This window comes from Mustela putorius, unplaced genomic scaffold (assembly GCF_011764305.1).
Source record: "Mustela putorius furo isolate JIRA1106 unplaced genomic scaffold, ASM1176430v1.1 tig00003869_pilon_pilon_pilon, whole genome shotgun sequence".
Taxonomy (NCBI): Eukaryota; Metazoa; Chordata; class Mammalia; order Carnivora; family Mustelidae; genus Mustela; species Mustela putorius.
In genome coordinates, this window is record NW_025422021.1 from 33,135,781 (window position 1) to 33,148,303 (window position 12,523).

At 51.2% G+C, this 12,523-nt stretch overlaps 1 protein-coding gene across 5 annotated transcripts in view; it reads right to left on the minus strand.

Moving 5' to 3' along the window:
• Positions 1-107: 107 nt before the first annotated feature.
• The window catches only part of SCLY (selenocysteine lyase), a 33,330-nt gene continuing 20,914 nt past the window's right edge, over positions 108-12,523 (minus strand). For 4 of the 5 annotated variants that reach the window (XM_004743712.3, XM_004743711.3, XM_004743715.3 and 1 more), the window contains exons 6-12: positions 12,268-12,432; positions 11,246-11,352; positions 5,928-5,964; positions 4,393-4,476; positions 3,763-3,865; positions 2,507-2,582; positions 108-1,208 (exon numbers count right to left, since the gene is read on the minus strand). In XM_004743712.3, coding sequence (XP_004743769.1) covers positions 1,055-1,208; positions 2,507-2,582; positions 3,763-3,865; positions 4,393-4,476; positions 5,928-5,964; positions 11,246-11,352; positions 12,268-12,432 — 726 coding nt within the window. In that variant the 3' untranslated portion in view covers positions 108-1,054. The remainder of the gene's footprint in view (positions 1,209-2,506; positions 2,583-3,762; positions 3,866-4,392; positions 4,477-5,927; positions 5,965-11,245; positions 11,353-12,267; positions 12,433-12,523) is intronic. The other variant, XM_045066910.1, reaches the window with a different exon arrangement.

The window sequence follows — 12,523 nt, forward strand, 5'->3', positions numbered from 1 at the left end:
TCATCCAGCGATAAACTGGGGTCACTATGCGCCCCTCGCACACCAGCTCAGACACACCAATGAGCCCCAGAGAAGCGCCCAATAGAGGGACTGTCAACGTCTAATACTAGCATTGGAATATTTTATTAGTTCACTGAATTTCTGACAGTGGTTTCCTCAGAGTCATCATGAAGTTCTTGGCACCTTAAAACCACACGTTAAAAATGTTTGGCTAAGAAATCGATCCTATGCAAAGGGTCTCTGTGAGTCACGCCCTCTGAGGTGCATCGGGATGTCACAGAGGACATCACATCGGGATGTCACAGAGCCTTGGTGAAGACAGAAGAACCCATCTGGGAACAATATTATGATGGAGCGGAGCAGGGGACGGGCAGATTTCCCACCACAGGAGCCACCAGGGGTCACGTAACCCTGGTTGCCTCCCAAGTCCCACACCGGAGCTGGAACACTGAGTGAATGACCACAGGAAAAAGGCAGGGGGGACTTGGGGGCTTTGGGGGCTCTGGGTGGCCACCAGGCTGAGTGAGGAGGTCGGGTAGGGTGGGCAAGTTGGGGGATACGGAGCAGGGGGCTGACCTGGGTGGCCCCCCTGCGGAGGAAGGGCTTGGGAAGGGTGGAGTGAGATCAGAGGGCCCAGGGGTGGACGGACCTCAGCGCCAACAGGCAGGGGAGGCCATGACTGCAGCAAAAATCAGGTTTCCTATGTTCATGGTAGCAAGTGACAATGGTCTACAATACTAGGATTTTATCTTCCAGGGGAAACGCTCCCTTCCAGGAGGGTAGCACTCCCAGCTCCCCACAGGGGATGCTTCTGCTTCAACCTGCGCCACCGGGCAGCAGGGACAGTCCCACACAGGTGTGTGCGGCCCGCTGGGTCTGCCTGCCCGACAGACGGGCTCTCTGCTGATCCGGGGATGTGGGACAGGGAACGGGGAGACGGGGATGGGGAATGAGCGCACCCACTGCCTGACACCATGTCAGACACTGGGACAAATTAGGAGAGCCATCCTGGCCCAGCACTTGGAAGGGCTTCCTATGGGGGGCGTCCTTGGCACTAGGCCTGGCACTCCAGCCGGGCCACAGCCTGTTTCAGGTCCTGCACGACGAGGTCCACCTCCGCCCTGGTGGTGCTGCGGCCCACGCTGAGCCGGAGCGCGTTCCTGGCCACGTCGAAGGGAATACCACAGCTCAGCAGCACTGGGGATGGCCTGGGGGGTGGTGAGAACCTGTGTCAGCTCTCTGTGCTCCCTGGGTCTCAGAGGAGATGGAAGCACAACCGAGGGCACCGCCAGTGTTCCTGGCAGCTCTGGCACCCCCCCTTCCCCTCCCTCCCCACCACCGCCAACCCTAGCAGGTGTGCAGATCAAGGGCCAGCGGGCACCCAAGGTGCCTACACACACAGGCCCCAGGCAGAAGCAGCGCAGCCAAGGTCTCTGTCACATTACAGAGCTCCTGAAAGCCATCCACACAAATGCCCCCCTCCCTGAGCACAGGGCTAGGTGGGAGCAGGGACTTTAATCGCTATGGTTCCTGAGGGTCCGGGCCAGAGGCCCCTGCAGAGCAGGGGAGAGAAGGGACAGGGCCCACAGCTCCTGCCCCCCTGCCCTCCCCTGGGTGGGCGGTCTCATTCCTATTCCAGGGGGCACCCCTACTCCCACCCTCACAGGGGCCACATCAGATACCTGCCCCCACCCAGCTATGCCCCAGCCCCTCCTCCTGCCCCTTGTCCCCTCCCCTTCACCTTGTGGCTGGTAAGACCACAGACTACACCCGCCTCAGCAACCCTGTCTGGGAAACGGGCCACACAGATCTTCTGGAGGGCTGGGGGAGCATTCTGTGAGCGCCCTCCTGCAGTCCACGCTCGCCCCGCCTCACTGCCCCTGACAGCCACTTGGCCACTCAGGCTGCTGCCTGCCGGTTCCTGGCCTCCCCCACCCTCGTGCAGCCCTCCCTGACAGACCTCTGAGCCACGACTGGGCCTGGTCATCAGCCCAGCCCTCGGACCCTGGGAGCCCCCTGGCCTGAGGGGCTCACACACCACGCCAGCCAGACTCCCGGACAGCCCACTGCTGACCATGGCCTGGCTCCTTCTAGGGTCCTGGCGGCCTCACCCAGCACTACACCCAGCTCTGCAGGCCCCCTGCTCATGGTGAGTGAAAAACCGTGGCCCCGCTCTTCCTCCACCAGGGTTAGGCCAGTCTCGGGTGCCCGGGCTTCACATCCTCCCCTCCTGCCCTAGCCACAGCCACTCAATGGGGCTGCTCTCCTGGGATCGCCCTGCACTAGGCAGGGCCACCCGGAACCAACCTGGCCTGTCACAACCCTCCCAGAGCCTCTCACTTTCCCAGGACAGAGGGAGCTCCTGCAGCCTGCCTAGCCCCTCCCAGCTGACCCCCACTGAGGCTGCAGCTTCCCTCCTCCCCTTGGAAGCCCCAGGCCCAGCAGCCTCCTCTGGCCGTCTGACAGACAGGCACTGGATACTGTGGCTCAGGCGCGGGGCACTTACCGGTCCACGTTGTCCGAGTGGCATGCAGCCCCCACGCTGGCCAGCAGCGTCCTGCACTGGGCCAGCACTGCACGCCCTGGGGAGACACGGCATGTGGCTGTGGGCAGAGTGTGCCAGCGGGGCCCTACCTGTCCGCCTCCCCTCTGCCCTGCTGCAAATTTGGAGACGCCCCCCTTGGGGCCCCTGGGGTTGGGGGGTGGCCCAGGGCCCAGGCCGTCTCATCCTCGGTAACAGTGCATCAGAATCCAGACAAGATGCTTCCTCCCAGACACGATTCCACCCTAAAATCTGGCCTCGAACATGTTATTTCCGGTCCGTGGCCGAAGAAGACCCCAGAACTCTCATCGGCTGCCTCACTTCCTACTTTGTTGTTCCGGCCATGACGCTGAAACTTAACATCTGTGTTCTCTAGAGGTGGAGACACTGGGGGGCTGTTTTGGTTAAGCCTGAAGGCATGTCCCTCTACTTTCACAAGCACAGATAAGAGTAATAAAGCCACTGGCCTAATTAAAAGAATCTGTCTCATTTAAATGGACACGGGCCTCACTGAAAACAATACATCTATCCCCACAGACACAGGGATGAGGACTTGATGTGCTCTTCTTCCCACAGCAAGAAGAGCCGGAGCAGTGGCCAGCAGCGAGGCAGCTTCCCAGTGCAGGGTCCCATCCCCCAGCACAGTGACACCTGCCCAGGGCCAGTCTGTGGTGCAGACACACAGTGCTCCCCGCGCCATCCAGGGAGACAGAGGGAGCAACCCCCTCTCCCCTAGGAACTTCCCCCAAACCGCTGTGCTCTGCGGACGTGCTTCCCTCCTGCTCAGGGCACAGAATCTCCTCTTGGTGGAACACGGCTGGTCAGCGCCCTGGGTGAGCCGTGTTTTGTCTTCTGGATTCCAGCGATCCTGCTGGTCTCCAGCCAGGAGGCAGTTAGCGTGGGAACTGAGAGCCCCACAGGTGTGCACATCATCCTGACTCTGAGCCAGATTTTAAAGTTAACTGCCTCTCCTCTCCCTGGTCCTCATCACGTTCTGTCAAACTTGCTGACAGAAATGGATGAAGGAGCCCAGAATTTAGTCTCATCATCCCTCTCTGCTTCAGTGCCCACGAGGGCAGGGCACAACGGCAAGCCCCCCCGCACCCACGTGAAGAAGAGCCCGGGCAGGGAGAGCAGGAAATGGCCAGATCAGTGCGCCTTCTGGGGACACCCACCCTAGGGGGCTGCTCTGTACACGGGGACCAGGAGACCCTTGTCACCTTGAAGCTGGGGTCCCCGGATGGAAAAGTTGCACGTGTTGGGGAGTCGCTCAGTTCCTGGAAATTGGCTGTTTAGATGGATTCTCTGCTTATCAAATTCAGCCTGAAAAGGCAATGAAGACTTCAGAGATAGTTTCAAAGCGCACACCAGCCTCCCCACTTCCCACCCCCAACTAATGTCTGAGCTTGAGCCTTTTCTGGAAAACAAATTCGCAACCTTGACACATAAATTAATTAGTTCATCCATAAGCATCTACCTATAATAATTACAGGGACCCCCTAGAAAGCAAAATTAATAGGAGAAAAAATTCCAAATACGTGTGACCCTCCACCATACAACCACCGAAAAACCAAGCTCCAGTGTATTCCTAACATGCCTCTTTGAAGATTAGCCACTTGTCCAGAGTCCACCTTGGAGGCCCTGGGGGGGGGGGGCTCTCCTGACTCAGGCTTCTGTCCTCTAGCCTCTACCCTGACTGTCCCCAGGGTCCCCGGACCAAGATCCAAACAACCCCCATCCTTATCCTGCCTGCTGCCTGGGGCGGTACCAACCCGGACCCTCAGCTCGCCGGAGGAAGCATGGGACCCCCAGACTTCAGGCTGCCCCACTCTCACGGGCCCCAGGCTCACCACCAGCCGCTCCTCCAGGTAGTCTCGAACATCTCTCATGTGGGCCTCATAAGCCTCGCAGTGCCTGGTCACCAGCTCAGCGGCCTGGGGACAGGGACGGCGGCAAGGTGAGATAGCATGTTCAACTGTCATAAAGCAAGGAGTATAAAACAGCCTTCCAGCGCAGAGGTGAGATTTCCTGATGATAGAGAAGTGACATTTCCTCAACTGCTCTCTTCCTGGAACATCGGGGACAGTTGGTATTTACTGAGTGCAGCCAGGAGATGGGGGGGTGGTGCTTGATAGGAGCCTGAGAAGGGTTATCTTCCCTTGTTCAGCAGGAATTTACTTTACCAGGTGCTTCCAGCTACCTCCAGGCACCAGAGATAACTGCCCGTGATAGCAAAAAGCACTCCCAGTTCTCAAGTCACAACCAGCCCAGAGACCAAGGGCGGAAGGGAAGAGGGAACAGCCTCATACCGAATGAGGAGAGCGCTCTGGCGGGTGCACGGGTCACGCAGGGCGGGCATGAAGCTGACAGTGCATGAGCTAGGGTGCTCATGGCCATGGTGAAGGAACAGGCAAGTGCACTCCTGGGATGGAGTGACCAAGGGGGACAGGACCCCGGCACCCCACAACAGGTGGGGTCAGGCACTAAGTGCAGCAGCACAGATGCACGTGGGTTTAAGAAAGAGGCGAGATGCCCTGACTTGCACATGTAATGATCATTCTGGATGTTGTGCAGAGTGGAAGGAACCACGGCAGGCGTCCAGATTGCAGATGGGGACGACCGGGTCTAGAGTCAGTGGCCACAGAGACACAGAAGACACGGATCTTGACATCTTGTGGAGACAGGACAGATTGTCCCAGACAGACTGCCTGCCAAGGACCAGGTGGGACTGAGGCACTGCCTAGACTTCCACAGTGAGGTCCAGGATGGCAGGAGGCAGGATGGGGAGGGAAGGGAAACAAGGAGGAGACACACACACACCCACGGGCCCGGAGGGAATGTCCAATAAGCAGGCGGGGACCTTCGTCTCTCAGAAGAAAGGTCAGGACCAGCCCTGAGATGCCAAGTTCAAAGCCCTGAGCACAGGCTGGTGGAGCTGCAGGACAGGGTGAGTGCCACAAGGGAGCAGCTGTGGACAGGAGGCCGGGACGGTGCTGGGAGGCCCCTGGCAGGTGAGGAGGCCAATGCCTGACCAGGGCAGAGGAGAAACTAGCCAGAGTGAGGCACATAGTGAAACCTGGGACTTAGGCCTGGAGTCTGAGGGGGTCTGCGCAGGCCAGTGCATGGACCTGAGCCCTGACCTGTGGGCTCTGACACCGTCTCCAGGTAGCCAGTGTCAGAATTGAGTTCAAGAGTGGGACGCCTGGCTGGTACCACAGAACTGCCCTGTGGGGGAACCTGCCCCCTACCCCATGTCAAGGGTCGGGAGCCCTGTGCGCCGGGCGGGCAAGTGGGAGTAAAGGCGACTGGGCCTGGGGAAGACTCCCGTTCTCCCGAACCCGAGACAAAGCGCCGGCTCCATGAGCCCCGGCTCACCGAGGCTTACCTTCCCAAGGCCGGCAATCATCGGTGTATTCTCTGTCCTGCAAGAGACAAGGGAGTCAGTCCTATTTCCACGCAGAGCAATGAACCAGTGTCCCAGGATGGAGTCTGGTCTGTTAAAGTCATGAGTTCAGCTAGAAGCAGAATCACACCTGCACCTTTCCCAGGCACAGGCCACATGCTCGCCTCCGTGGCGGCAGCAGCCTCCCAACCCTCTGATGCTAAGCTTCCTTTGATGCTAAGCACCATTGCCATTGCCATGGCCCACCTGGGGCAACCCTGGGACAATCCCTGGGTGTCCTCAGGGATGATTCTGTCTGGACCCTTCTCCTGTGCAGGAGTAACCCCTCCTCCAGCTGCAGAGCCAGGGCCCCCCTGTCAAACCCCGCAGGGGTCAGAGAGCCCAGTTCCACGCTGTTCCCATCAGCTGGCCAATCAGTTGCGCTCTTGACTGTCACGTGGGATGACTCGTGGGTTCCTAAACAATGTGCATGTGCAGGAAGGGGCTGCGGGACCCCTTCAGACCGGAGGCTCACACTCTTGACCTAACAAGCTGAAAACACAACTCTTCACTCTATTTTCAAGAAAAACAAAATAAATCGCTAACGTCATAATTTTCTGAATTTTCAGTTTGGGCTGAAGTTTGCTTAAACCTTTGGAGCTGGCTGCTGCTCACTGACCAGCAGATAACAAGATAAGAAAACAGGAACACAGGGCATTACAGGTAACGTGATCCTGCTGATCTCCCTCTGACAAGTTCATTGGTCAGTTCTGTTCCTGGAGACAGGTTCTGGCACCTGGGGTGGTCTGGGGAGGAACAAGGAGCTCTGCGTGGAGAATCCAGATGTCTGAGCTTGTCCTATACATGGAGTCTTAATGCCGTCCCCTCTCTGGGTTTCACACCCCTCATCTGCAGGATAGCATGGCCAGACCAAGAGCATCTCTCAAGGTCTCTGCCTTGTGAATGCCTGGAGGGGCTGCCCAGGTGGAAGAGAGGGGACCCTGTGTAGAACCCGGCACCTGTCCCATCCTCCCTCCCCCCAAGCATTCCGTCAGCCACCTCTGCCTCCATCTGGAGTCCTGCAAACCCTGCTTCCCACTCCCAGTCCACACACTGAGCCACCCTATTAGGGCTTCCTGAACACATGGTGTTCTACTACTTCTTCTTCTTTTTTTAATTAATTTTCATTAATATATATGATTATATTAGTCACATATATCACATATATTCATATGTGATTAAAAGAAATAATACAGAGACATCCTGTGTACCCATTACTCAGCTTCTCCCCAGTAACACTGTAGTACAAGAGCACAATCAGGATACAGATGAGATATAGAACATTTCCACCACCTCAAAGGTCCCTCCTGTCAGCCTTTTATACCCAGACCTGCTTGCCTTCGGCCCCACACCTTCCTTAGCCACGTGCAACTGCTAATCTGTTCTCCATCTCTAATTCCATCATTTCAAGAATGTCGTATAGATGGAACCCGAGTTATCATTTTGGGGGACAGGCTTGTTCCACTCTGCATCATTCTGTGGACATTCCTTCCAGGCTATTGTGCGCATCAGCAGCTAACCCCTTTCCATTACTGAGCAGTGTCCACGCAAACTGTGCCACAGCCTGTTAAGTCTCATTAAAGGACATCTGGGCTCCTTGCAGTTGGCGGCCATTGCCAATAAAGCTGCTAGACACACTTGTGCGCAGGCTCTTGTGTGAACGCAAGTCTGCATGTCTCTAAGTGTCCAGGAGTGAAATTCCTAGATGGGATGGTGGGTGCATATCTAGTTTTAAGAGAAAATGCCAAGCTGTCTTCCAGAGCTGCTGTCCCATGGCTATTCCCATCGGCCACGTTTGAGTGAAACATCTGTGTCATCAATGCACTCTGTGTTGTCTCTGGTTTTTGTTTTAGCCATTGTGGTAGGTGTGATGTCTCACTGTGGTTTTAATTTGCATTTCCCTAACAGCTAAAAATGTTCGAGGTCTTCTCACATGCTTATTTGCTATATGTCTATCCTCTTTGGTGAAATGTCTGTGACTATCTTTTGCCCGTTATGTGACTGAATTGTTTGGGGGTGTTGGCTGTTGAATTTTGAGAGTTTCCCTTATGTATTCTAGATACTAGTCCCTTGAGGATATATTCTAGTGCATAGCTTGTCTCCTCTTAAATTATCTTGCAGGGTGAAAGGTTTAAATTTTGATGAAGTTCAAGTACCAATTTTCCCTTTTATGGACATTTTTGGTATCAAGTCTGAGATCTCTTTGCTGAGGCCTAGAGCCTGAGGATGTTTTCCTGTTTTTTTTTCCTCCCCTAAAAGTTTAAAGTTTTTTCCTTCACATTTAAGTTCACATGTATCCTGAGTTAATATTTTACAAGGTGTGAGACTTGGGTTGAGGATCATCTTCTGCCTAAGGATGTCTAATTGCTCCAGTGCCATCTGTTAAGAGTATCTTTTCTCCACCAAATTACTTTTATATCTTTGTCAGAAAATCATGTGGGTATATTTCTGGTTGTATCTATTCTGTTCCACTGGTCTGTTTGCTGGGCTTTGACAGATATTGGGCTCAACTGATTTATCAATTTGGGGAGAACTGACCTTTACAATATTGAGTCTTTTGACCCATGAACATAGTATGTCTCTCCATGTATTTCGATCTTTGCTTTCTTTTAGCCACATTAGTAGTTGTCAGCTTACAAGTCCTCTATCTGAATATTTCTGAGTGATTATCAATTGTACTGTATTTTTAATTTTGTTGTTCAGATGTTCATTACCAGTATGCAGAAATACAATCAATTTTTGTATGTTTCTCTTATAACCTGTGATCTTGCTGAATTCACTTATCAGTCCTAGGAGTTTTCTTATCTATTCCTTGGGACAGAGACCATCATGTGAACTATAAAAAGGGGCAGTTTTACCTCTTCCTTTCCAAACTGTATTCCTTATATTTCCTTTTCTTGACTTCTGCACTGACTAGAACTCCTAGCCCTGGTGAAAAAGAAGGGAGAATGGACATCCTTGTCTTGCTCCTGGTCATAGCAGTAGAACATTCAGGCCTTTACTGTTGAGTGTGATATTGACTGTAGGATTTTTTTGTAAATGCTCTTTCCAAGCTGAAGTTCCCCTCTCGTCATACTGTGAGGGTTTTTAATGAATGAATGTTAAATCTTATTAATGCTTTTTCTGTATTAAATTATTTTTTCTTCTTTTTTTTTTAAGTAGGCTTTATGCCCAGTGTGGAGCCTAGCATGGGGCCTGAACTCACAATTCTGAGATCAAGACCTGAGCTGAGATCAAGGATCAGATGCTTAACCGATGGAGCCACCCAGGCACCCCAATTTTTCTTCTTTACTATGCTACATTACATTGATTGATTTTGAAATACTGAAACAGCCTTGCATCCTTGAAATAAACTCCATCATGATGCATATATTATTTTTTATATATTGCTGAATTCCACTTGCTAATATTTTGTTAAAGACTTCTGATTCTAAATTCATGAGAGATATGTGGTTCATAGTTTTATTTTTTTGTACCATCTTTATCTGGTTTTAGTATAAATTGATAAAATGAACCAAGGAAATGTTTCCTCCTCCTATTTTTCTGGAAGAGACTGCATAGAAATGGTGTTAATTCTTTAAATGTTTGGCAGGATTTTCCTGTGAAATTATCTGGACCTAGAGATTTCTTTTTGGGGAGTTTTAAAATTACAAAGTTAATTTCCTTTTCCTAATAATTATAAAGCGATTTAAATGATCAAGCGTCGGGGCGCCTGGGTGGCTCAGTGAGTTAAAGCCTCTGCCTTTGGCTCAGGTCATGATCCCAGGGTCCTGGGATCAAGTCCCGAATTGGGCTCTCTGCTCAGCAGGGAGCTTGCTTCCTCCTCTCTCTCTGCCTGCCTCTCTGCCTACTTGTGATCTCTCTCTGTCAAATAAATAAATAAAATTTTAAAAAAATTACCACAACTCACCTAATAACAACTCACCTTGATCATTTTTTTTAAAAGATTTTATTTATTTATTTGACAGAGAGAGATCACAAGTAGGCAGAGAGGCAGGCAGAGAGAGAGGAAGGAAAGCAGGCTACTTGCTGAGCAGAGAGCCCGATGCGGGGCTCGATCCCAAGACCCTGAGACCATGACCTTTAACCCACTGAGCCACCCAAGTGCCCCTGAGTTGTGGTAATTTGTTTTTTGAAGAAGTATTCCACTTTATCTGAATTGTCAAGTTTGATATTGGCAATATATTTCTTCCTTCCTTTTTTTGTCAGTCTTACTAGATGTTTATCAGGTTTTTAAAAATTATTATTAAGTTTTTCTTTTCATTCCAGTATACTTAACATACATTGTTATGTTAGTTTTAAGTGTACAATATAGTGAGGGATTTGTCAGTTTTCTCAATATTTCTAAAAGGCTATTTCTTCATTTCAATTATTTTTTAAATATTATTTTTGTGTTCAGGGTGTCTGGGTGACTCAATTGGTTCAGCTCCTGACTTTTGATTTTGGCTTGGGTTATGATCACAGGATCATGGGATCAAGCCTTCCAAAAGACTCTGCACTAAGCAGAGAATCGCATCCTCTGCCCCTCCCACTGTTCTCATTCTCTCTCACTAAAAGAAATACAATATTTAAAAAATTATTCTTGTTTTCAATTTCACTAATTTCTGTTCTCTAGTATTTCCTTATGTTTGCTTTGGAGTATTTTGCTCTACTTTTTCTAAGTTTTTCAGGTGAAAGCTTATTGACTTCAGAGTAATCTTTTTTTTAAAATTAAGATTTATTTATTTATTTAGGGAGTGCCTGTCAGTAGGGGAGGGGCAAAGGGACAGGGAGAGAGAGAACTCAAGCAGACTCCCCACTGAGCTCAGAGCCCAACATGGGGCTTGACCTCAAGTCAGGGATAAAAGAGGTGAATGAACACCCAGGGAACCCACTACCATGTTGTTCCTGTTTCTCCTTGTTGGAATGTCTGATAAAAGGTGTGGCCTTGGCACCACCTCATTCCCTGGGTACAATGTCAGCTTATATCACAGGGACACAGGAGCTGTCAGAAAGGAAGCTAGGTGCTTCTGTGCAACTCTGCTCATCCCATCATCATAAGAACAGCAGCACATCTTGGCCAGGAGGCCTCCAGCTTTGAATCATCCCAACAGAGACTAAAGATCTGTAAATGTGCAGAACCCATCAATGGAGAAAATTCGGACTCAGCAGTGATGTAGAAAGTGCCATTACAGTTCTTCGAAGAGACAAGGAAAAGCTACCGCCCTCCAAGCCAACAGTTGGGCTGGTAGGTCAGAGACTTCATTAACCTTCTATCTTACCCTGGCCTGAAATTCCGTTCTTGTCCACCTCCAAACAGCATAGGGTACAGAGGTGTAAGTTCACCAAGCCCTCGGACATAAAGTGCTCCAATCCTGGGACCGTAGAACTGAAAGGAAAAAATCAGCCATTTATTCAACAAGAACCTTCTGAGTTCCCACTTTGTATGCACTCTGAGTGCTTAGAAGCACACAGAGAAAGACTCTGTGTCTTTCCCAGTAGCTGTGCTACCCGTCACCACTCCAGACATGTCAGAGTCACAAACTTTGGGGGTGCAGGGCAGAGCCTGGACTCTTGTTCCTAGCCTGAGAGGGTTGACTGCACATCACAGAACAGAATTTGTAAAAGGAGATGGGCTGGAAGTTGAGACTGTCGAGGGTTTTTCCTGGGTAGGACTCCATGTTTTCAAACTGACACTGCAAAAATCATTAAGTGCCATAGTATCAGGTCAGCACACAAACTCCTTCGGAAACTAGCTGAGCACCATGCCTCAATATGGAGGACTAAAAATATTTCAGGTCCTAGTCAGCTGCCAAAAAGATGAGCAAAGTCTCAGAAGGGTCTTCACTCTTGTTTACTGTTTTCACTACCACCTTGAAGATAAGAGCTGCTAGAACCAAACCTTTGCATTCAGAAGTTGCACTTTAAATCAAGTTAGAGAAAGCAACATCTTGAGTCTCTCATCTTCCGTCCTGGGGGTGGGGCCTATGAGTTGGCTGATGAGGAATCTACAGGCACTCTCTGCCCAATGCAGAGAATGCTCAGTATCTGGCTGAAGTCACCTGTCTCCTGTCTCACCTGAGGCCTCCACACCCCTCCACAGCTCTGCCTGGCCACCCCCCTCTTATCCCAGGTTGGGTTACTGCTGGTCTCTCCTCCTGACGCTCGTGAGGGTGGGAGCTGCAAGTTTTGTCACTTTGTCCCCTGAGAGCACTGGACAACAAATGGATGACTGCTGGTGCTGTGGTTCTGCTCTAAGGTGGGCCTTGAGGTCATGGAGGGAAGGAGGCCTCTGCGGATGCACCTTGTGCCCCACGATGGTCAGGAAGTCCACGCCCAGGTCCTCCACATCCACGCGCCGTTTCCCCAGGGCCTGTGCCGCGTCTGTGTGTAGCAGAATGACAGGCAGCCCGGAAGTTGCCCGCTTTTGGTTCAGGGCTTTAATTCGCTGACTGATTTCAGAGATGGGCTGAAGTAGGGAAAAATAAAGAGTTGAGTATGTTGCTTTGATTTCATGAAAGCTGAATGAAAGAAATCAGGAGTCATTAATGAGGAGAGGA